General features: G+C 40.4%; 1 protein-coding gene across 1 annotated transcript in view; it reads right to left on the bottom strand.

Moving 5' to 3' along the window:
* CWC27 (CWC27 spliceosome associated cyclophilin) overlaps positions 1-26951 on the bottom strand; it is a 130240-nt gene that overhangs the window by 36580 nt on the left and 66709 nt on the right. Inside the window, exons 13-14 of the mRNA XM_069962720.1 lie at positions 7310-7419; positions 5592-5698 (exon numbers count right to left, since the gene is read on the bottom strand). Coding sequence (XP_069818821.1) covers positions 5592-5698; positions 7310-7419 — 217 coding nt within the window. The remainder of the gene's footprint in view (positions 1-5591; positions 5699-7309; positions 7420-26951) is intronic.

The raw sequence follows: 26951 nt of genomic DNA, 5'->3' as shown, positions 1-26951 counted from the left end.
GACTGAACGACGATTTTGCTGTAGTCGTTCGATCGTTTACATCTATTCCACGGAACGATTATCGTTAACGAGCGGTCGTTTTAGCGAATTTATGAACGACAAACGTTCCGTGGAATAGGGCCATTAGTGTGAAACTGTTTCTCTATGAAAGGGCTTGCACACCTCCGCTCTCTGCTCAAGGAACTGACATGGTAATTTTTTGAGCAGAGAGCGATGGAAGCAGAGACGCGCGAGCCATCCCATGGAGAAACAGTGTCACACTAAGGCAGGTGAGATTCCCCGGCAAAGTGTATGATGGAAGTGCTAGTTGCTGGCCGAATGCATTCAATAACTAAGTTAAGTGTATGACCAGTTTAGGCCCTTTGATGTCCTACAACAATGTCAGTAGTGTGACAACAAACCAAGATGCTGTGTTGCTGTGATGATTGTTACTGATCAATTAGATTAAAAAGCAGTGATTGCTTTTGCTGTTGTTGACATCAGATACCCCCAGGATTATCAACAGTACTTTGCATGTGACTGACAAACTCACTGCTCCTGAGAGGAGGCCACATTTGTACCCACATAAGCATACAAATACCCAAAGGTGCAATGGTAAAAGAGGACTTAACAGACCTCCCGAGATGTAGATTTTAATAACAACCTATGAAGTTTCCTATGTAATAACTCTTTTGGAGCATCTCTAAAAATACAAGTGCTATGGCCTTTTAAACACGAGGAGAAAAAAAAGAAAGTGCAAAAAATTGACCCGGTCTTTAGGGGGTTAACAGCTAAGTCATAACCCCCTCCAACATCATGCTACCCGGTAGCATATTTATAAAATTCAAGGAGGAAGATAAAAGCATTATTACACAACAGAGTATTAAGAACTAATACACTACAGAGTAGGCTAGATTTATTAGAACAGACAGGAGAGATGACAAGTCCTCTTTAACACTTAGAAAAAAAGGTATGCAAGATGACTAAATAATTCTAAGCTCTTCTGTATAACCAGTCCAGATCCTATAATTATACAAAGTGCTTCATGGTCTAAGAGCTTGACATAAGTGAAGTTGCTCGGCTGAACACAGCTACTATGGTCAGCATAGCGAGCTAGCCATTATTCTTGGAGAACATAATGTGCCTCTATAATATCACTAAGCATCACAAAACCACCTCCAAGTCTTGCCTTGCCTTCGTCTGGCTCCTGAAACACTTTGTGACATTTCAAGCATTTACTGCCAATAGCTTAAAAGGTCATTTCGGACCCTTGCTTTTGGCAACGTTATAATCCTAATTGTAAACCGACAATCAGAGGAAATTCTATTGAAATAAAGAATATACAGTTCAGAAATGGTCTAATGCAATCCAGAATAACAACAACTGTGCAAACAAAGTGTTCTAACGCCTGGTTCTGTGGTCTGGGCAACAAGGTCCAAGCAAAAGTTCTCAATTGCTACTAAAAGGTCAGGATTCCAAAGAGGCTCGAGTTACGGCATGCTTAATCAATTCATTTTACCTTTAATTATCGCCAATAAAGTGTGCTGAAATACGCCGTTCTCCAAAGCTACACGCTGCATAATAGACTTCCAACACATTCCTTCATGACACCAGGGAAAATAAATATTCAACGGCTAGGCACACTTCCTATAATATGTTTTTATATCTAATATGCAGCAACGTACCGTAGCAAAGTAACCACCGAGGGTCCAAATAAATAATCAAACTGCTGGCGAGAGCAGACAAGGTCAACAGAGGTAGTCTACCAGAATATATACAGCATGGTGACTATAATATATTAATAGGAAATGCTTACTCTGTGTGTCATGGTGTGCTTCCTCTCGCAGTCAGTCTACGCAGAGTTGACTGACACTGGCTGACGGAGAGGACATGCCAGGAAAAAATACAGGAGAATTTAGGAATGTGGTACGGAGTGGGAGGTAAAAGGTAAAAAAAAGGTTCCTGGGGTAAAATAGATGAATGAACAGAGATGGATGGAGTCAAATACAAAAATAATGATTCACGTAAGGTCCTATTATACATCTGTAGCAATATGACGACAAAAGAGAAGTTTTTAGGTTGTCAAGACCCTACACAACGTCCCCCCAATGCTCGGCATTTGATTTCCCGTGGCTGCAGAAGTAGGATGCAGCCCTAGGGGAACCAAACGCAGAGCATTTGGGGAACGTTGTCGAATCTGAACAGTTTGACGGGTCTGCTCAACATTGTCTGGCACTTTTAGATTTCTGGATTCTAATAAAAAGGGACCCTTTTTGTTGCTCTTGGACTTTCTGGCTGTTTTATCTACTTCTCCATTTTCTATGAGATGTCATCTAATTCACACAAACATTTTCAGCATGACCTCGAAATCCACACCAATATAGATGAACTTACAGCAAGTCTGGGTTTGCGAGAACCCGATCGTTCTGCATTTGAATCTCACAGTCTGCAGGACACACCAACCTTACCTGATATTGGGTCACTTCAGTTTGGTCACTGTACAATCACAAAAAGCTCACCCCTGTTTGGTCATTTAGTAGAGAGGTTTGCCAAAAGTTCATTTGATTTAATGGGTCATCAGAAATTAACCTATTTGTGAAACATATTTTTTGGGGAATATTTGGCGTTTTCCCCCTAATTTGGCACCTACAGTATATTATAAAATAAGTCTTGCAATTTTTATTTTCATTTTCACAACTAAGCCAAAAACTAAGACTTCCTGTTTTGTCTATGTTAAGGAGGCGGCTGCTGGAAAGTAATCTGTACAACATTACAGTGAAACGACAATGGTAGAGAAGATAGTAAATGAAGCTCACAGTTTAGCATCCCCCAAACTGTAAAATGATCTCTTCAAAAGGTAGCAGCGCATGCCCCAAAACCTTTCTTATTCATGTTATTTGGACAGCTCCTGTCTATTGTTGCCTCTTTATTTCAAGAGACGATGCTGGAGGAATGAAGGACTAAGGACAAGTTGGATTTCAACAGCTAACACTTCTGCTCTTCAAAGAAATATTGTCTGTCTATGGCTCTCTCTTGGCGAACTGAACATACATGTGTATAGAGGAATCATGAAGAACTGGTGTCAGCTGAACATGCAGGAAGTGTGATGTTCAGTTGTGATGTGATGTTTAGCTTTGTGGGCATCCTTATTGTTGCTCCTTGACTCTCACAGCTCACTGAGCTGTCCTATGAAGGCATATTGAATCTCCTCGTAGGAGCCTTAATTAGCTAGTTTCTGCAGGAAGGTGTCTATCCTGTAGGTCTTGGTGTATTATATAACTAGCGAAAATAAAGTTTTTTTTTCATTTTTTTTTCTGGACCAGCCAACAATCTCATACATTTCAGCAAACATTGTGGAAAATGAAAATCATGTATACAGGTTTAGGCTGGGTTCACACTACGTATATTTTAGTCAGTATTGTGGTCCTCATATTGCAACCAAAACCAGGAGTGGATTAAAAACACAGAAAGGATCTGTTCACACAATGTTGAAATTGAGTGGATGGCCGCCATTTAATGGCAAATATGTGCTGTTATTTTAGAACAACGGCTGTTATATTGAAATAATGGACGTTATTTACTGTTACAGTGAGTCCAAGAAGTATTTGATCCCTTGCTGATTTTCTTTGTTTGCCCACTAATAAAGACACTATCCTTCAGCACTTTTAATGGTAGATATATTCTAACATGGAGAGACAGAATATCAAGAAAAAAATCCAGAATATAATTTTGAAGAATATATTTTAATTAATTTGTATTTCAATGAGGAAAATAAGTATTTGATCCCTCTTGCCAAACACACTCAATACTTCGTGGCAAAGCCTTTGTTTGCAAGCACAGCGGTGAGACGTTTGTTGTCGTTAACCACAAGTTTAGCACACACACCAGGGGGAATTTTGGCCCACTCTTCTTTGCAGATTCTCTCTAAATCATGAAGGTTGGTGGGCTGTCGCTTGGCAACTCTGACCTTCAGCTCCCTCCATAGATTTTCGATCGGATTGAGGTCTGGCGACTGGCTGGGCCACTCCATGACCTTAATGTGATTTTTCTTGAGCCAATCCTTTGTTGCCTTTGCTGTATGTTTAGGGTCGTTATCATGTTGGAAGACCCAACCACGGCCCATTTTCAGAACCCTGGCAGAGGGGAGGAGGTTGTCCCTCAGGATTGTGCGGTACATGGTTCCATCCATCTTCCCAGTGATGCGGTGAAGTAGCCCTGTACCCTTGGCAGAGAAACACCCCCAAAACATTATGCTTCCACCTCCATGCTTGACGGTGGGCACAGTGTTCTTGGGGTCATAGGCAGCATTTTTCTTCCTCCACACATGGCGGGTGGAGTTGAGGCCAAAAAGTTCAATTTTGGTCTCATCTGACCACAAAACCTTCTCCCAATAACTTGGTTCATCTTTCAAATGATCATTGGCATACTTGAGGCGCGCCTCCACATGTGCTCTCTTCAGCAGCGGTACCTTTCGGGCACTGCAGGATGTGAATCCATTGTTGGCCAAAGTGTTGCCAATTGTTTCCTTGCAAACTGTGGTCCCAGCTGCCTTCAGGTCATTTGCTAACTTCTGCCGAGTGGTTGCAGGACGATTTCTGACTGTTCTCAGCATCATTGCCACCCCACGAGGCAAAATCTTCTTTGGAGCACCGGGCCGAGGTCTGTTGATTGTCATGTTATACTCTTTAAACTTTCTGATAATTGCACCAATAGTTGTTACTTTCACATCCAACACCTTACTAATCTTTTTGTAGCCCATTCCAGCTTTGTGAAGGTCAACAATTCTGACTCTGAGGTCCTGTGACAGCTCTTTGGTTTTACCCATGTTGGAGACTTGAAATCTGTGTGATCTGTCTGATTCTGTGGACAGTTGTTTTTCGTGATTAGTGATTAGTGAGAACAGGCGGCTTCAGGTCAGGTAACAAGTTGATTGGGAGTGTCTAACTGGTCTGTAAAAGCCAGAACTGCTAATGAATACTAAGGGATCAAATACTTATTTCACTCCATGAAATACAAATCAATTAATATATATTCCTTAGATTTATTTTCTGGATTTTCTTTTTAATATTCTGTCTCTCCATGTAAGAATACATCTACCATTAAAAGTATAGAATGATCATGTCTTTATTAGTGGGCAAACAAAGAAAATCAGCAAGGGATCAAATACTTCTTGGACTCACTGTATATGGCGGCCATGCACTCAATTTCAACATTGAGGGAACAGATCCTTTCTGTTTAATCCACTCCTGGTTTTGGTTGCAATACTGACTGAAATATAGTGACTGAAATATACGTAGTGTGAACGCAGCCTTAATGTGCCTTATTGTTTAATTCTTCTGGGAGAGGGGTCTCACCTCCAATTAAATTAATAAAAGCTAAATAGCATCAGTGACACATGGCTGCATCTTTTAATAAATGGAGATCAGCCATTGCCAGTTTTAGTAGTAGCCTTCTATTGTAAGTGTCATTCCCTAATTGAAGCATATTACAGGCCCACGACTAGGAATAAGGGTTGTGTAGCTTTAATACATAACATCTTATAGAAAAAAATATTTACATTAGGTTAATTTCTATAAAAATTATGGAATTACAAGAATCAAGTCCTCCCTTACCATCCTTTATCATCATCATCTTCCATCTCGGATACGGGATCCTCTTCGGGTGCATCCGTTATCGCCTGTGTCAGTCTTGACTTAAAGCGGTCCAAGAGTGACAAAGTCTAAGAATGGGAGAGATTAAAATACCAATTGAACATATCAATTATAGAGTAATAGGTGGTGAAGACTACATCGGGGAATCTCTGACGTCATATTTAACATACAGTATATAGTGAGAACGTCTTGCAGCACTTAGTGGGTACACGTGAGCTTTCAGAGCATCTGCATTTAATGTGACCTGATGACACTTACTTCAGAGAATCCGTCTCTTCTTCTACATCAAAGCCATTTGTGATGACGCAAGGGCGGCTGGCTTGCTCACAAAGACAGGAAACATCACTCTTTATACTATTGTCATATAGTGATTTTAATTCAACACAAACCTCTGCCACAATTATTTGGAAACTTATTTGGAAAAGGGTCATTATTGTTAACACAGAAGTGAATTTGTAACATACTGTAGAGACAAAATTTCCATGTCATGACTTCAAGGGGTTGTCCAGGATGATGAGGAGTGGTCTGTATTTTCTTAATAAACAGCACCAATGTTGTTCATTGTTTGTGTCTTATACTGCAGATCTGCCCCATTCACCTGAATTACACGGTCACGCCTGTGATGGAAGCCACTTAGTTGTAACTGATGCTTAAGGACACATGACAACTTATTGAGACATTGATATTTTTTGTTGGGGTATACCCATTACTGTTGCTGGCTTTCGATTCAATAAATTGTTTAGGATGAGGAAATCGCCACTGTATGTTTCGACTTAAATGTCCCATAATGTAATATTACTGGAGTGTGAACTGTTTATTTTTTCCATAAATTTTACCTAAAAGCCAAATATCCCCAACTTTTTGTGAGTACTGTGTTTGTCTCTACATAGTAGGATACTGTCATTATGGATTTAGCAATGTTAAGCTATGGTATTTTTTGCAGGCTTAGACTATGTTCTCACTACGTATATGTTCATAAAATTACGGCCGTTGTTGCAGATTGTAACAACAGCCATGATTAATACGAAAATATATGTGCCGTTGTAGTCTATGGAATCCCGGACGGAGTGTATACACATAGCATACACTCCGGCCGGGATCCCTAGCGGCGCCGCGAGAAACTGGCAGAACACCCTGTCATTGCACACTATGAGAAAACTCTGTCAGTGCACACTATGGAGCGAGCAGCATGCTCCATAGTGATCAGTGGAGAGTTCTGATGCGGGCGCGCACAGATGTGCCTATATCAGAACTAAGCGGTGCTAAAGATCATCGGGATGATCTTTTCTAAGACCGGCTGTTCCGTGACCCAACCGGGTCACAGAACAGCCGGTCTCTTACAAGGTCTGAACATGGCCTTACTGTGGTCATCATTAGCAGCAGTTCAGTGCTCAGTACAACCTCTTGCATATTGTGCTGCTCCTCCTTCTTTCCTTTCTGTAAAGCCAGTGCATCAGTAACCCCTTCTTCCTCTAGATACCATCCATATTACTGTACTATGTACATTTTCCCCTGTTACAGTATTAGCTTGTTCACTCCAGTGCATGTTCACCAGCCCATGGTTGTCAAACTAACAACCATGGAGAGGTAAGGACACAAAAGACAATCTGTAGGGGAGAATTACAGATAAAAAAACTGCCTTTTTATAATACTACGGCTAATATTTTCTGGTGAATTACCTGTTCTTCTCTTGAGGATCCTTTCTTCGTATTTTTCTTCTTGCATTCATTATACTTTTCCTTTTCCTTCATGTATTCTTCCAGGGCACTGTTGGCTATTGTCTGTTCAGCTAAAGGAAAACAGGTCAATGTCGAAATGTGGAATCTATACAAATAAGCCACAATACTACTAAATAAACTTTATGTGTATATGTGTCTAACTATCCATCTATATCTATATATAACATTTTTTGGCTTGGTCTAGCAGTGATTGAAATAGATGAACTGTTATTTAGCTATTGCTGGTATTCTCTAGATTCTATCTCAGAACATCGACCTATTTTTCTACTGCCGGATAGAAGAAACTTTTCTTACTGCACTAATTCTTATTGGCTGTCCTGTATATGGCAAGAATCTCAATGTTACCTGAGTGGTAATACTAAGCATTTGTGACCACTTACGCGGTGGACATTAAATAGAAAAACAAATGAACACCAGGGGGCACCATAACAAATATGTAAAGGCTAGACACAAAGCAATTTTTTTACAATTACTGTTAAAAATTTTTATGTTTAATAGAAAAGTAAGAGTTAAACATGATGCCACCCCTTCAAAGATACATTACAGATTCAAAATTTACAATTCATATTAAATATAAAAAAAAACATGTTAAGTGCTTAATATCCTGCAATTTAAATAAAATCTAAACACTGGTGAATAGCTAGAGAACCCTCATAGATCAGATAGGCATAGTATTGATTGTGGAAAACTTTATTATACAGTAAATTATAAAGGATATTGCGACCAGAAACTGGTATGGTAACTAATATTGGAGCTATATCGAAGCAGAAGCTGAAAAAACAGGAGCAGGAAGGACGCGGCTTAAATGATTAACATGCAACATGCCAAAGTTATTGAGGCACTGTGCCAACACAAGTAAACATTCTGCCAATATGTAAGGAAATAAAATTCAGGCAGTAAACTGGCATTCATCTGGAGCTATAAATGCCAACTCATACTTCCAAAGGGGATTTCCTTTAGAAGTTAAAGCACCTCATAATAATTTGATTGATAACATAAATGTATAGATACAGGCCGTCTGGTCACTTAATGGTGATATATTATACAGCTGCAGAGGATTCATAGTTTATGGGTGGCGCTTGATAACACAGTGCTGGGGCTCAGTGGTGCTGTGCATTTTTGGGGCTCTTAGTATCTGTAACTGACCGGGACAAAGAATGTAAAGGAAGAGAAACTGCGGCAATAAATCATAGGTTCCCATGTAAATTCTTACATGTAATTTGTTTATATAATCTACTACAGGTTACTACATAATAATTTATCATGCAGAATGTGACTGGACTGTTGCATAGCCTGGATCCAGGAAGGCACAGGGTCACAACTGCCTATCTTTCAATTCTTTGTAATTTATTGCCGTCATTGAACATCCTTCAGATTGCTTCCTGTCAATGATGTAAGGTTACTGCCAACCAGCAATGTCTTTTTTCCTTCCTTCATACAGCTGGATTTTGGACAATGGCTGTGACATGCATGGTGCACAGTCACTCACTTCTCCTGCGCCTCATTCCAGGGCCCGCCATATGCTGTAAATCAGTGCCGATCCTGTAGACCTATTAAAAGTCTCAACTATTGTGCTGTGAAGGCCTCATAAATTCACAGTCCCAAACTATTGGATTGCTTGTGCGTCCTTTGCTAACATCATTTGTCGGCTGCTCATGTTGCATGGGGAGATGTACGGCTGATGAAGAATCATTTTTTAGCACAGCAAATTAATGTGATCATCCGCCAAATCCTTGCTAGCCTTATTACACAGGGCAACACTGGCCTGTCCAGACAACAATCACTCTGTGTAATAAGGTCCTTATACATGGAACTATCTAGAATCTTGCTTGGAAGAACCAGCCACTGGCAATGCCTAAGGGTGTGTTTACACAGACAGATTTATCTGACAGATTATAGAAGCCAAAGCAAGGAATGGATTTGAAAAAAGGAGAAATCTCAGTCTTTCCTTTACTTATAGTCTGTCCCTGGCTCTGTCTTCCATAATCTGTCAGATTAATCTGTCTGTGTAAACACATCCATACTAGGCGTGCACCTCTTAGAAAATCTGTTGGGGTACATGGGGGAAGGGCTTTATTTAAAACCAGCATAAAAGGGTATTCCCCCCCTTATATTTCAAAAGTGTTCATCGTGTGTGATACAAACACTACCTTGAAGCCCGGGATATAACATTTCAATAGGTCACTTCGGCATTTAGATTTAAGCTTTAGAAGTTTAGAAATAAATCCCATGAGGTGTTCCCCAGGGCTGCAAAAGCCCAACAATGTTGGCCTGTTAATCTATACTGAGTGGGTGTTTATTTGCAGGCTTTTGTTAGAAGAGCAGGAGATAAATATTGCTTCTAAAGTTTATATCTCTGTGCTGTTTCAGGGTAATGGTCCTTTTAGAGTGAAATATTTCTCACTGCGGGGTGCCACAAATGAGCGCTGCTCGATTGCAGTGGCTTTAAAAGGCATGAGAAATTGACCACCCGGCCTGCATGAAGGATCACTGTATCATTTGTAGAGAATTGGAAACTGACATGTATATATCTGTGCTGTCAGTTTCCAGATAACAAGCAACAGTGTACACTGACCAGCCACACAGCTTGTGATCTGGCATCTGGCTTCTCCAGTGCTCCAGCGGTATCTTCAGGCCCTGCTTCCTCCGGCTGCAGGACTGAAGAGCCAGATGCCGGATCAAAAGCAGAGTGGTAAGTATAGACTGCTGCACATATCCATATACATATCCTTGCTGTCAGTTTTCCTTTATCATTACCGGACGCACATCTCCTGTTTACACAAGAAAATATGGGCCCATTAACAATTAATTTTAAAGCCTGTTCTTAACAGACGACCAGCCGAGGATTAGACGTCTTCCCGATCCTCAGCTGATCACTGTCAATTTAACACAGGACGATTTTCAACTGCAGGAGCATTTCTACCAACACTCATGGCCTATAATCGGCCTGTGTAAAGGGCCCTTAAAGTAACACTGTCACCCCCTATTTGCATTTTGACTGCTCTTTACAGGTGTAAAGGGTAAATGTTACAGCTTTCATTACTTGTTTTATATCACACCTCATGGTGCTTGTTCTGGTAAAAAGTCATTTTTATCACCTTTGGATTGGTATATGTGGGCGGGGCCTTGTGGCCTTTGAGCCACATCTGTGACGTTATTGCCGCATAGGCCCCGCCCCCTTAGTGCCCATTGGTGTGGGACAATCTAGGGAGGTGGGGCCTAGAGCTTTAGGCTGGCCCTTCCAATGGCTGCTGAAGGGGCGGGGCCTATGCGGGGATGGCGTCACGGATAGGGCGGGGCTAAGTGACGCTAGGGGCGGAGCGATGTGGCACAAAGAACAAGCACCATGAGGTGTGATATAAAATAAGTAATGAAAGCTGTAACATTTATCCTTTACACCTGTGGAGAGCAGTCAAAATGCAAATAGGGGGTGACAGTGTCACTTTAAGATGCCATATTGTACATTGTCTTTACTTTAAGTCAGCAAAAAGCTACTGACAGGTTTACTTTACATTGTTGAGTTCTACCTGGTACAAGAACAATATGAATGAGCACTAAAATAAATAATGACTATTGAGTATACTCATACAAATAGCCTTCATACAGTATCGCAAGATTTCACACCATCAGTCTGATTTGAAACTAACAGTCAACATCATACACCAATGGGGTCCATCATTATTTAGTCAGAGAGCCCAGCTGCCATGGCTCTGTTATAAGACTAGTTTGAAAAGATAGGCTTAAAATCAGACTAAGGATGCAAAGCAGAATAATTTTAGAAATAACAAGCGATGACTATTTTCCTATACCATTAATGTGCATCGTAAATCAAAAATACATGATAAATATTCTGATGATTTTTGGCTAAAACGTGTTTCCATATGTAAGGTTATTTCAGTATCTGCTTGAGTAATAAAGAGACTGAACAAAGCATTTTCTCGCTGGTCTGCAGAAACATTTGGCTACATTATATTTAGCTTTATGACAGCCCAGCAACCACCTACCAATTTGACAAGAACAATAAAACCTGGGTCTAATAATATATTGAGAGGTATTTGGTCTTAAATCTAATTTCACCATGAAGTCTTCATGTCTGAACGTAATGTGGTTGCCCTTTTTACATAGGTACCAAACCCGCCATAATGTTCGGTCCAATTACACCTAAAGATTAACCCTACAAAGTGCCATACTGAAGCACAAAAAGGTCATTCTGCCCAGAGCTATCTTTCCCTGTAATAAATCACGTAAGCTTGGATGTTTCCTGGTTATCTCTTACTGAGATGTCTTGTGTGTTTACTAGTAATCTGTTGACGAGATCATGATATCTCTTTAAGGGAGCATTCAAACGTTCAGGATCTACAGCAGATTTGATGCTGTGTTCAGTTATTAAACCAGCACTATCAGCAGGTTCTGACCAGAGAACCTGCTGATATGCCCCACAAGCTGATTACCTAAGCTGCACATCACCGTTCTAAAAGTTGTCCAACTCCCCTAATTGCCCTTATGCACATCATGTGCTTTACAGCATTTGGGGCGTGTCCCACTTGCCCCGAGCACCACTGTGTCCCGCCCCCTCCTGTGTCACCCAACCGGCCCAGTTTACGGCCCCCCATACCACCCACTATGCATATTAATATATGCTTAGTGGTCTCATCAGCACGCAAGTGTCAGGAAGATGTTCTGTTGGAGACGGGCATCTTCAAATCGGCCATTCGTCTGGGATGCAGGAAGAAGAATCCTCCAACGGAACATCTTCCGGGGACTTGCGTGTTAATGAGGCCACTATGCATAGTGGGCGGTACGGGGGAGGTGAACTGGGCCGGCTGGGTGACACAGCAGGGGCTGGAAGACACAGGAGGGGGCGGGGGAGTTGGACAAGTTTCAGAATGGTGATGTGAAGTTTAGGTAATCAGTTTATGGGGCATATCAGCAGGTTCTCTGGTTAGAGTGCCGCTTTAAGATCAAATCCACTGCAATACGGTACATGAGAAGCTACCCCAAAAGTGTTTTCTGATAATCTGTTGGCGAGGTGTCATAAACATTTTCTGGTAATCTTTTGGGGGAAAAGTCAGGTACGTTTTCTGGTAATCTGTTGACAACATGTCATGTGTATTTCCTGGTAATCTCTTGGCGGGATATCATGTGTATTTCCTGTTAATCTCTTGGTGAGATGTCATGTGTATTTCCTGATAATCTCTTGGTGAGATGTCATGTGTATTTCCTGGTAATCTCTAGGTAGGATACCATGTGTATTTCTGGGTAATATCTATGTAGGATACCATGTGTATTTGCTGGTAATCTCTTGGCGGGATGTCATGTGTATTTCCTGGTAATCTCTTGGTGAGATGTCATGTGTATTTCCTGATAATCTCTTGGTGAGATGTCATGTGTATTTCCTGGTAATCTCTAGGTAGGATACCATGTGTATTTCTGGGTAATATCTAGGTAGGATACCATGTGTATTTGCTGGTAATCTCTAGGTAGGATGTCATGTGCATTTCCTGGTAATCTCTTGGTGAGATGTCATGTGTATTTCCTGGTAATTTCTAGGTAGGATGCCATGTGTATTTCTGGGTAATATCTAGGTAGGATACCATGTGTATTTCCTGGTAATCTCTTGGTGAGATGTCATGTGTATTTCCTGGTAATTTCTAGGTAGGATGCCATGTGTATTTCCTGGTAATATCTAGGTAGGATACCATGTGTATTTCCTGGTAATCTCTTGGTGAGATGTCATACGTATTTCCTGGTAATCTCTAGGTAGGATGTCATGTGTATTTCCTGGTAATCTCTAGGTAGGATGTCATGTGTATTTCCTGGTAATCTCTTGGCAGGATATCATGTGTATTTCCTGGTAATCTCTTAGTGATATGTCACACGTTTCCTGGTAATCTCTGGGTAGGATGTCATGTGTATATCTTGGTAATCTCTAGGTAGGATGGCATGTGTATTTCCTGGTAATCTCTTGGTGAGATGTAATGTATGTTCCCTGATAATTCCTTGGTGATGTGTCATGTGTATTTACTGGTAATCTTTTGGTGAGATGTCATGTGTATTTCCTGGTAATCTCTTTGTGAGATGTCATGTGTATTTCCTGGTAATCTCTTGGGGAGATGTCATGCGTGTTTCATGGTAATTTCTTGGTGATATGTCATGTGTATTTCCTGGTAATCTCTGGTTGAGATGTCACACGTTTCCTGGAAATCTCGGGGTAGGATGTCATGTATAGATCCTGGTAATCTCTAGGTAGGATGACGTGTATTTCCTGGTAATCTCTTGGTGAGATGTAATGTATATTCCCTGATAATTCCTTGGTGATGTGTCATGTGTTTTCCTGGTAATCTCTAGGTAGGATGTCATGTGTATTTCCTGGTAAACTCTTGGTGAGATGTCACGCGTGTTTCCTGGTAATCTCTTTGTGGGATATCATGTGTGTTTCCTAGTAATCTCTTGGCAACATATTGTGTGTTTTCATGCTCCTCATAGCATGCTGATATGTGAAGTGCCCAATCTAATGAAAGGCTCCTGGTTGTCACTTTCTTTTTTAACATATAAAGCAAAAATAAAGCAAAACTAGAAACAAATTTTCATCAAAGTCTCACCTAGAAACGGTCTGCCTGCCAGATGTGTAAAACATATCAAGAAGGATTTCAGGATCTGGATAACCAAACAAGGCTGTGCTAAGCCTTTGGCTCTTTGCAACAGCAATAAAGAGCTCTACACAATGCTGGACTGACTTCTCATGAGGCCTCCACTGGGGGATAGGACCCAAAAATATATTTATTGCCATAAAGCTTGCAAAAGATTTTTTTTTTATTTAAAACTAAATAATCTTGTTTTGTTACAAGAAAAAAATTAATGGTGACCCTAGGACTTGTATATAGTCCATACAAGTTTTCTCATCCTGCCACTTGTTAGGAATAACTTTGGTGAAGAATTTGTTGATCATAGCCGGCAGTCAGCTGGTGGTGGGAGAAATCCTAACTGCACTGTGCACATTGAGACCAATGAAGCCTGACGTAGCTGCAGTATGTAAAGATTTTACATAACTTGCATCCAATATTGTAAACTTTATATGTTTACAGTACATCCATGTAGCTGTAAGATCACAAGTTTAATGCACATATTAGTTTTATGGTAGTAATGCAAGCAAAGAGGCAATAAAACTTTTTTTTTTTTTTTACTTTTCACCATTTACTGGTCATCATATATAATGTGATAAAGAGGTTATCCAAAATTAGGAAAGTATAGCCTCTTCCTTTCAGAAACAGTGCCACAACTGACCTTAGATTGTGTGCAGTATTGCAGCTGAGAGGACAAATAAAAGGATTACGATTAAATAGACAGAGAGGTTTCCCCTGAGCACTGTTAAGGTGGCCATACACCTGACTGCTGAACAGTTTGCGGAATATCATGGCTGACTCCCTCCACCAACATCATTTATCAGTGGTGGTTGAGAACAGCCCCATACACGCTAGACTGACGGAGAAATCCACAGCGAGAGGAGGGTTCGGCTGTCAATAGTCTATGGTGTACGGGGGCCTTTAATGTGGTGGGAATCCCCCATCATGAAATTTCTAGGAAAATCTGCACAGGAAGTAAGATGTGAATTCACAATTTTGTGTCCTCTGTCACTTTAAAAACTTTTTGATGTCACACAGTCCATCACCTGCAGCAAGATGAAGATTGGGGCAAGCTGTGGAGTGACGTACTTCTTCTGATTCTATCTAATGATTGGTGGGGGACAGGTGAAAGAGGGACGTTAACAACTCTCTTCAGTAGAAAAAAAATTGACATGCGTGGCTTCAGTTCTAAAGTTTTTTTTAGATTTAGAAACATTGCAATGAGAACCTTCTCCTTGGTGGTGCCAACTTGGAATCAGCAATATGCAAAGTAGCGCTACTCCAGAAGAGGAAAAGAGCTAGCTCTCTGGTGTCACCTACTGGAGGAAGCCATGCTTCAAGAATCTTAAAAATAGGTGACACCACATAGTGTGCTCTCTGGGGGAGAAATACATTGCATAAAAGAAAATTGACAACACTTGGACTACTTTAAACCCAACAGGTGAAGTCCAGCGGAAAAACATTTCTTTTAAGTGAACTGGTGTCATAGTTTTATAATTTAGTTCAATTTAAAAATTTTAAGTCGTCCAGTATCAATCAGCTGCTGTATGTCCTTCAGGAAGGTGTGTATTCTTTCCAGTCTAAGACAGTGCTCTCTGCTGCTACCTCTGTCTGACAGGAGCTGTCCAGAGTACAATGATCCCTAAACATACAATGGCCTCAAGATACAATATTTTCAGCATACAATGTTCCCATCTGGATCATAATAACTTGAGACCAGACTTAACATATAATGCTACAGACAGTCAGGATCTGCAGCACATGTACAAAAATACTAGCTGATCGACCAATGAAAGTGGCCATTTTACTGGTAAAATCCCAGTATTAATGAAGTGGATAAACTGGTTGGCTATCTAGTATCTCCTCTCTACAGTATAGTGTGATACTATGTCTTGCACTGCTCTTTACCTGCGCCAGGATGAGTTGCTCCTTTGGGCACCAGTTAAGGGCAGCTTCATTTTATTTTTCTGGGACCCTGTGTGACCTGTACAGGACCTGAAAATGCTCATGTCCTCTACATAGAAAGAGTTACAAGAGACTCTAAATTTCTTTCTGACTGTCGTATGTAAGGACTTGCTGTATTCATATTACTTAGCTGCTTATTTTCCCTTAAATTTTTATTTTTTCAAATTTTGGGGGATTTACAACCAATTACCAGTTTTCGATAGAGGTTTGGTTTTAACATACAATGGTCATCCTGGATTAAATTAATATTGTATGTTGAGGGACCACTGTAGTAGCAAATCCTCATAGAAAACCTCTCCTGCCCTGTATAGTTCCTGTCACAGACAGAGGTGGCAGCAGAGAGCACTGTGTCAGACTGGAAAAAATACACCACTTTCTACAGGACATACTGCAGTTGATAAGTACTGGAAGACTTGAATTTTTTTTTTATTTTCTGACACCAGGATTAAAAAAAATTAAAAAGTACACCTTCTAAGCTGAGGAACAATGCATCTTAATTTTGCTTTTATTACCGCATATCACAGACCATATCACTATGAAGATTTAATACATTACGGAGCCTACCTGTGCTAGTTTATCCCTGAGCTCGAGACAGAACATAACTGTTCTTTCTAAATGATATTATAAGACAGAGCAGGAAAGACTTTATGACCTTAAACCTAAGTTAATACAACACAGTATTTTAGACTAGAGTTTGCAATTTACATTACAAGTGATCAGGAAACCCCACATAAGTTTGAGAGTGGTCCTCTATTCTTAAAAACATATTCTTAGGTCAACTGGCTTAATATCAAATTGGCCCTAGTGTATGTGTGTATATGTGTATGTGTTTATCTGAGACAAGGAAATGAGATTGTGAACCCAACAGGGGACAGCAACCCATGTGAGCGATTACAATCTGTGTACCGCTCAAAAACGTGCGCGTCTCTAACACATGACAGATGTCGGAGGATCCAGACGTCGCATATTTACCTGGAAAACTAAAATCCTGTATTCATTATTGCAGGACATCTGGTAAACAGATATCTCATACTAGGTAAAAAAGTGATACAATTTGTCTTCGGCTTTGACCTGTGAACTTTCTTATTTCTTTTATTCGTGGTGCAAACCATGTCACCCCTAGGGAGTTAAAAATGTATTTATAATCAATAGCATTGACCTGACAGGTGCACATGACAGGAACATTAAAGGGGTTGTCTCAGCCGAGACACAGATTGCATATGGCTAACGTATGCCGATCTCTAATCACCATTAGTCAGATTGCTGTGGCCCCTCTACGGATGTCACTTTAAACTGGCAACAACACTAGCCATGTGTTTTGTCAATTTGTCTCTTGTTGTTTCAGATTCATTGCTTATAATCGGATGAGCGCCCAACAGCTGTACAGGAGATATGGCACGTATGGGACACAGAGTCTTGCCAATTACCACTGATGGCAAATACTAACATACCATCAACACGTCTCCTGTGATAACAACTTTGTTGTATTAGAATGAAGGGGATAGAAGAGTTTTCAAGAAAACTTTTAACAAGTCACCGTTCACTAAAAATCAAGCAGGGGGGAAGCATTTAGCTAAGCACTTCTATCCCCCCATCATGCTGTTCACTGTATGAGACAGTTTTGTAGAAAGTCTATGGAGCATGAAGGAAGGGAAGTGCTAAGTCGAGCGCTTCTTCGTGCTAGTTCTAGTGATTAGTTGGGGGTCTTGGTACTGAGACCACATTGAACTTTAAAAATGTCTCTATGACATGCAATTATAGGAGAGTCCAACATGGGACGTTCATCGATGGTGCTGTTTTTTCTGTATGTCTAGAACATGTCTTTTTTTTTTATATGCCAGTAACGCCTTAAACATTTACTAATTAATGTTTAGCTGCTTTACGACACCACGATGAAAACATAAATGTATTTCTGGGAAAAGACAAAGGGACAGTTTAATTGATACTATAAGGAGGGACCTGCTCCTATTTTTCCGCCATACTCCATGTTGGTGCAAGAATCAGGCCAATTCAGCAGATTATGGCCCCATGTAATGGAGACATCAATCAGTCGATGAATCGATCATCAGATGATTGTTTCTTTAGGTCCAGACCTAAAATCATCATCCGCCAACCACACATCGCTATGTGTAATAGTGATGGGCGGCCGACAGCTGATGATTTTTTTTTTTTTTTGATCAAATAGTTTTTATTAAAGATTTTGCATTTTTTAAAGTACACAAAACCGCAGGGAGGCTAGTACAGTAGCCCAAAACCCTGCACAGAACAAAACAGAACAGAAAATAAAAAAAGATACACAACAAATTGGCAACAACCAACCTAGTTCAAAGGGGCAACCCTTCAAAAGAGAAGAAATACGCAGTATAGACAGTAAACCAGTAGATAGGTTCTATATCTTTCATTACAGACCGACAGCTGATGATTGAATAAACTGTTCTCTCCTGCCCTCTGCTTGCTTACCGGCAAACGATAATCAAGCTGTGGAATAGGCTCAGTAAACAAGCGTCAATCTAGCAGATCGTCACTCCTTTACATTACTGATCGCGTCGCCACCGGCCCGGGTAATAGGAATGACAGGTTTAAAGAGGTTATTCGTTATTAGACATAACATTTTCTTGCAAAAACAGCACCACTCACAGGTTGTGTGTAGTATAACAATTCAGCTCTATTCACTTCAATGGAACTCATCTTGCGCAAGGGCCTAACCATGGTCCAATAAATTATACCTACGCATACATCAGTGATCATTTTAAGCAGAAAGTGTAGCTACATAAAATACTGTATATTTTTTCCCATTATGAAAGATCAAAGCCCATTTTTTGTAGCCAAGGGCTTAAAATATGACTGGAGTCTGAGATTCTAGCTACAAAGCATGCTATCAGGATTAACATTACTGTCCTGCCCATTATTCAATCCGATACAACATGAAATTACAGAATCCAGCGGCAGAATAATTAAAGGCTAACGTATCATTGTTCAAAGGCTATGACAGGAAGAAGGAGCGCTGTTATTTGTGTTGTACTGACATATATATTAAGCATCTAGTGGCTAATGCATATGATGAAAACCATATTTTACTGCCTATAGCGGATTTACCCTAGAAAAGATACAAGAAAGGTTGTAGAGAGAGGGGGAGAATATTTGGCAAAGCACAGAGGCCCACATCTGCAGTAAAACTGTGCCACTACTGCAACCTGCTGGTAACTGCATTGTTTCTGGAAGATATGACCTAATCCATGCAGGATTTTAGTTGTATCCGGTGGCTGGTGTGGCTTGTGCCTTCTGAAGCTTATTTCAGGAACTATTTACCTCTCAGCGGGTATTTGTAAGATTGCTTTATGCCAATCAGTGTGTCTGAGATCTCCCTGTTTGGTTGGTATAGTTAGCATCTAGTCTGTTACCACTGCCTGATGCGATTTGCTCTGGTCTCTCTCTTTTCTGTACTTTTGTGTTGGCCAGCACTGTTAGTAGCTTACGTGACACAGTCTATGGCTAGGTTCACACTATGTAATAAAGATGGTGATCTTTTAGAACGGCCGGTATTTAAAAATAATGGACATTATTTGTGCAATGACAGCCAATCTTATGACAGACGGATGCCATTTTTACATAGCGTGAACCTCGTGTAGGAGTGCTACTACTACTCCTACCATTTACAATCATCCCACGTTATTACTTAACACTTAACCTACAAGTTCGCTGCTATGGCCAATCCCTTTGGGTAGTTGCTCAATCATCCTGCAGGTACTTTATTTTTGACTTGATATGAGCTTGTATGTGTTTCTCATGGGATTACGTTTCGATCTGCTCTACTATTAAGACGTGGGGGCACTGGAGTATGTGAAGCTATTATTAGAACATTGGAAAGATGCCTGCTTCAGGGGAAGTATCTCTATTGAAGTGGTGTGGAACCTAGGGCCCCTTAAGCAGTTGCAACACTACAATTCCCATCTTGCTTCGACAGCAAGCCGGGGGGGGGGGGGGGGGCATCTGAGTCTACAAGTACCAGCCTAACTATATTTGACTGGATTGATCCTGTTATTATGTATACAATATGGGGGCTCTGTGTGAACTCTTCAGTGATTGACTAACTTTAAAGTATATCTAATAAACATTAGGTTTTTAGGGCTTTAATAGTTCTGTGATAGACCTATGCATAATTTACTACAGTGTGTGAATGTCTTAGGCCTCATGCATGCTAAAGACTATGTGACGTTACTGTATGGCTGTCAGAGTCAGAACACCAATCTATTGTCACGTCTTGTTGTGCTCAGCCTTTGTAATAATGGTCTCTTATATGGCATGAATGGAAATCTGTGATGCCCAGGGAGACCATGACAGTGTGCTTGGGGCATATGGTCACAATCTTTGCTTCAAATATGACCAGGTGGAAGAACTTAGAGGCTGGAAGCTTAAACTACAATGTTCTATTTTCATCTGGAACTCTTCTTTAAGATCCAAAAATGAAAATATTAGCAGGCTGTTGTCTCTTGGGCCCAAGAGTATATCAATAAATATAGGAAAATATTTTAGCTTCAATGCAAACATGGTATAACACAACAAGCTAAGAAACCGCGGCAATAAATAAATAAGAAGAATCATTTAGGCAGAAAGAAGTTTGAATGACTGCCCTGAATGTGAAACCAGTCAGCCTGACAAATGATAAGAAATCTTATCTCACAGGTTGTGCGTTTTGGCATTGCTTCATATTCTAGGCCCCAGGATAGTTTATTTCCAGTTCTTACAAGGCAGCGCTATGAGTCCGACTGCTCTGGGTGTAATCATTAACAAAATAAAACATAGGAGATATATGTACTTGAACCGGGTATTACTATCACAGCATGTTATCCAGTACCAATTTACCATCTGTATCGGAGTACATTACTTGACATAGTAGTTTTGGTTTTGTGAGGGGTTGTCAAGTAGTACCAAGTACCACACAGTATAGGTATTTGTATAATGGCTGCTCCCGAGTGGCGTATACGTTGGAGGTATACATCAGACAATAGTCTGTACGTATAGCTCAGACACTACAAAAAGCACTGTGAGAAAAACCCAAGACAGAACAACAGGAAGAAGGTTTTTATTTCTTATTTATGAAGTTCTAAGTATCTGCTATGATTCTGTTTGATAGCCCCTGACAAAATTCATGTCTCATCCTGTTACTGTGGTGGATGCAAATCACAACTCCACATGTTGTGGCAAAAGGTACAGAAATATAGATTCATTACAAACACTCTTCCTTGCCAGTAAGGAATAATTCTTTCAGTGTGTGTTATCTCAATTATCATGGCTTTAGGCTGCCTCTAGCAAAGACTGCAGATCACTCCTTCATCAGAGCTGTTGTTTTTTTTTCTTCACCTGTGTTTTCCAGATAAAACACTGTGGTATAATAGTATACTCTTCTATACCATATCCTACTATACTAGGAAAAGTAATAATAATTTTTTTTGGGGGGGGATCAACTGGAAATGGAAAAGTGAGTACTGGTAAAGGGACCATAAAAAGATGAATGAGGGAAATGGGGACAAGAAATAAAGAACAAAGCGAGTTAAAATAATGAGAATCTGAACCCCAGTTGCATGATAATGAATGTGGTCTGATCCAGCTAAAATGATGAGCTAAAATATATGATATACTGAGCTAGACCCAGAATAAGTGGAACTAGTAAAATTGAGTACATGATAATGTTAAGATGACAAATAAAGAAGAAAAAAACTGTTGAATGGAAATAATTGGAAGTCTAGCTCAAAGAAAAGGAGGTGTTAGAAGAGGGAGGAAAAGGGAAAATTAAGGGAAAAACTGGTGATATATGAATTGAAGAATTGATAAAATTAGATACCAACATCCTGGCGTTGGTTGTTAAATGTAGCCAAGTGGCATTAGTGTCAGCCATAGGTGTAAGGTGCAATGCTCCTTTTTCTCCCGGTCCGTATGAATTGAAGAGTGTTTTCCTTTTCTTTCTTTCTTTTTTTATATGTTTGATTTTTCTCTTTCTTTCTCTTATTGGTGTTATTTTTCTTGCAGAGCAGAGGAAAGTTCTTGCTCTATTGGATAAAAAGAAGTTGGCTTGGGTCTTTTTGGTTCAGAGCAAGGTCAGGAGAAGCTCTTTGTTGAGGGACATTGGTTGTGGGTCTCATTTTATTTTACTTAGAGGATATACCAAGATTGGCTATATGGAAAGATAGATGTATGATAATTCGAGGTGAGCAAATCTCAGGCTCGCACAGGCCTGTCCTAACCCGAGCGTGCAGTAATTGTTTATCAGTGTCTGAAGAAGTTGAATGCAGCCCTAAGGCTGCCTGGAAAGCATGGATACAGCCATAGGCCATAGGCTGTATCCATGTTTTCCAGGACTCCCTAGGGTTGCACCCAACTTCTTCAGCCACTGGTAATAAAATGCCATTCATGCTTGAGATTCGCTCATCTGTAATATAATGTATGCTGAATTTTCTAATGAAAAGATGAAAGAGAAACAAAATTAAAACAAGTAAAAATAACTCCAACCACCAGAACAACCAGAATAAAGGTAGCACAGACTTTAAGGACCTAAAAATTCTTTGCTCTTTTCCCCTCATTCCTAGATTTTCTATTATAATCAGCAAATTATACTAGGATATGTCCTTTGTGTCCATCCATGTTAAACAGAATTCTACATATATGCTGCAATTAAGCAAGCATAAAAAGTGTTGGAAGGAGCATGGAAGTATCCCAGTAGAGGCTTCCAATAATTATGTTCACAAACTTTAGAAACATTAGCAATACCTCACAGTCACCTTGCTTCAAATTTGAACTAACATTTTTCTGGAATTATGTACAAAAAAAAATCTCAATAAAAGCTTATATGTAACAAAGAAAGTTAGTCAGAAATGGGCTTTACCTATAGCAGTCGTCCTTCCTGGGTCATAACAGTGACTCCCCTAATATACCCCTAGGACTTACAGTAGTATTATAAGCACACAGTGACAAGAAGAACATACAACTCATAGATCAATGCTGTTAGGTAACAAGTGAAACAGCTCACCAATAGACCAAAGGAACCAGAGAAGATGGAATGGATGATGGCACTGACAAATGATACTGATGGTAGTCAAGAATGATGCAGAAGATGACAAAAACAGGTACACATAAAAGTCAGGCCTTAGCTAACTGTACTTAAACTTTCCCTTGATCTTGCCCTAAACTGTAATCTACCAGCAGACAATTTAGAACCTCATTGACCCTGCAATGTCCCTACAGATAACCGAGGTTGGGGTTGCACTTGAGACAGAGTCAATAAGTTTGAGGAAATTGGCAGAACACATGTTCATCTACTTTTACGTGTAAAAATAGGGCTGGCCTTATGTAAATGATGCCCTGCTCAGTTTCCTCTCCTGACACTCCCCATATGGTGTAGTTATTCAGTATACAAATTTCCATTTAATACAGTACTTATTTATAAGCACCATTAAAGTATGATGTTTAAAAAGCAGCAGCATATATTGGCTAAATAGCTCTTCCATATAAATACCTAAAAAGCATATAATGCATACAAAATAATACCAGCATACAGTGATGAAATAACCGTCCATACAGGGGTTATACTAATAACAAATTAAATAAATCCCAACATCCCTTCTATAGATCTAATATTTGGATTTTTAGTTGTTGTCAGTGTCATGTGATCTGTGGTGTCAGCTAGGGTAAAAAAAAAATATATATATATTGCAGAGATCTGTTTAAGCAGGTCTAGAGCTGCATACAAGATTGGTCAGGCAAATTTTACAGTACTTGCTTGTATGGATTTTTTGTTGTTTGCACACTTTACTTTAGAGAAAAATAACACGAGAGACAACTGATGCATATATAGATAAATGCTATAGGGAGTGTCGATATACATGTGAATCCTAGAGACATAGAGGGTTACGGGTTTGCATTCCTCTCAAGGTATTTGAGGTCAATGAAGTTTCCAAATGTTTGTACAGATATCAGTTATGTTTTGTCTGCCTGTCCATATCAATCACTGATCTGGAAATCAATGTATTGTTGAAAAGAACATGATTTAGGATAGGTACAGTATGTACTAAAGGGCGGATGGGGATACAAAGCTACAGGGAATGTCATACGAGCAAACGGTAAGGAACACTTCGAGAGATCATACCGGTGATAGAAAAGAATCAATAAAACATATAGAATATAATAACTATAATCTAGCTACTTTTCTGTCGGACCTCTTACATCATGTCTAAAAATGTCTCCTGATATTCTGCTCATTTTAAGAGTCCCATTTTTAAAGCAGCCTTCCACCCTTCTTTTTTTCTACTTGTCCCCTGGCAGCAGGCTGGTGCATATACTTACCAATGATGATCGGTGTCACGTGGCACGGCTTTATTCCGGTCCCACTGGGCTGTTTAAATCCCATGGGCACCCATGTCACATGTTCGCCAACTGTCCTAAAGCAAAGGAGGCCCGGAAGTCAGGGTCTCTAATGCCTCTCTTTGATGCACTCTTGTAGAAATGCATTGAAGACCCTTACTTCAGGGCTTCAATAGCTCTGGAGACAGAAGAGGGGTCAGAAAAATTGTGACATCACTGCACGTGGGATCTAAACGGCGCTGCAGGGGTGGAATACCGATCGAAACACCGATCATCATTGGCAAGTATTTGCACCATTGTTTTATGGTGAAATTCTCTGTCACATACCTACCTTTCTATTTGAAAAACTAAAACTGAAACCAAGATGACGACATTTAAGGTGGTTGCCATGTTGGTGATTTCCTTTTCATCCACATAGCAGATCTAAAATTGGACCTCCATCTGTCAAACAGTTTTTCGTTTTATGTGGGTGTTTCCTTACTTTTTTACGGCATCCTGTATAATTATTATACTTAAGTGTATTCAGCTAAGTATGTTCCCTTAAAGGACAACTCCCGCGGGACCCTCCCAAAAAAAAAACACAGACACACACAGACACCATACTCACCATACCTCCGGCGACGATCGCCACTCCATTCGCCCGCCGTCCGCCTCACCGTCACCGCCGTCCAGCGATGTCTCTGACTTCCGGGTCCTGGGGATGGAAAAGGCTGCCAGTGCGCTTGCGCACCGGCAGCCTTTTCATTGGCTGGAGCGCATCACATGGCTTCTAGCAACCTCAGCCAATTAGGGCTGAGCAAGCTGTAAGCCATGTGATGCGCTCCAGCCAATGAAAAGGCTGCTGGTGCGCATGTGCACCAGCAGCCTTTTCCGTCCCATTCACTCTCTATGAAGATGCCGAGGAGGAAGAAGACCCGGACCGCCCCCCGGCTCTGATGTCGTCATCACCAGATGTGGCCTGGGAGAAGAGGACCGTGACGATCGTAATAGGTAATGTATACATTCTTTAACTTCCGGGCAGGGGGGTTGGGGGTCCGAAAGTGGGGGAAGGGGGCCAGACCGGGTATTTAACCACATTACAAAGTTATATAACTTTGTAATGTGTGTTAAATAAGCTAAAAAAAATTTTCGTGGGAGTTGTCCTTTAATGTCAAAGCTTTGATACATGGCAAGGAGAAAATAGTTTTATAGACATCCCCTAGAGACTGCAGTCAGACCTCATCTGAGTGTAATGCTCAGCTGTATATGTTGGAATATACAGCAGCACAGAAACGGTTGTCACAGTTGGATATGTAACATTGGCGGTATAGGATCATTTACAGATAGCGGTACACAACAAAAGGAAACATCAAATGTGACTCTTAGTAACATTTTTTTTATTTTTAAAAGAAAACATCTTTTGGTGATGTCTATTTTATTTTCCATAATTTGGTTAAAATCTTACTCTTTATTTACAGTAGTCTCAGCTCCTCAGAATAGAGTTAATGGGGTTTTCCAGGCAAAACTGACTGATGGCCACTCCTCGGGATTCAGTCACCTTCCCCAATTGGTTGTTTAGTGGGGCTGACATAGTTGGTTACTGAAACTCCTCTCCCATTGTAGTAAATGTGAGCTGATCTGTAGTAGACACAGCTGCTCTGCAGTAAATAAAGCCAACTGCTTTCCACCCCATTCACCACAGAGTTCCACCAGTCTGCTGGGTGTCCCCACGGATAAGCCATTGATAACCTTTAAAATTAACCTTTAAAGTTAACCTTTGAAAATACCTTTAAATAATAACATTCTGGCTGCTTTCTGCTATCACTGGAGGTGACACACTCTTTATATCTTGAACTTGTTCTCAAATAGTGTAAACCAAACACCTAAGCTTTTTTTCCCCAGTCTGATGGTGTGCTTTAGGACAGGCTATCAAAATCAGGCCATCATGTCCTCTTTATTGTTTAACAGGCATAGTGCTGTCCATTTGGTAGTGGCTGGGCCTTATATCACAGTTCAGTCCTATTCATTTAAAGAGAACCTGTAACCAACTCCTGACCCATCTGTTTTAGCAAATGCATGCAACACACATGGAATAACAATTCTGAAACATCTTTTTTAATGGCTTATGATGTGCTGACCCTCTGATATTCTTACTAGAAATGTGGGTGCTACCGACTGGGGAAGGGGGGCCCACTGATCAGACACTCATCACCTACCCAAAATGTCCTTTGTGGGGAAAACTCCATTAGGTCGCAAAGAAAACCTCTAACTCTTCTTGAGGCTCTGTGTCCATAAAATGATCAAACTGGTTGTGATTGCAAACGCTCTCTGAAGCCGAACGCTCGGCATTTGACTCCCAGCGACTGCAGAGGTTAAATGCCGCTCTAGGGAGACCTGGAAAATATCTGCAGCAGTGGGGAGTCAAATGCCGACTGTTCGGGTTCAGAGAATATTGCCGAACCCGAACAATTCGACCTCTCCGCTCAACACTACTAACAATGATACATTAGCACAGACTGTTGGACCTAAAAACCACACAGTGTTAAAAGATGAGCATTCACTTGAAGGAAACTCAGGGAAAACGTCAATGAAAATTTGCTCCAGGGATAATATTATCTGTCTCCAATTTGGAAACCTTATTTCATCTGTCATTTTCATTT

Source organism: Dendropsophus ebraccatus, chromosome 3 (genome assembly GCF_027789765.1).
Source record: "Dendropsophus ebraccatus isolate aDenEbr1 chromosome 3, aDenEbr1.pat, whole genome shotgun sequence".
NCBI classification, from domain to species: domain Eukaryota; kingdom Metazoa; phylum Chordata; class Amphibia; order Anura; family Hylidae; genus Dendropsophus; species Dendropsophus ebraccatus.
The sequence above is the reverse complement of the archived record's forward strand: the minus strand, read 5'-3'. Positions and strand labels throughout refer to the sequence as shown.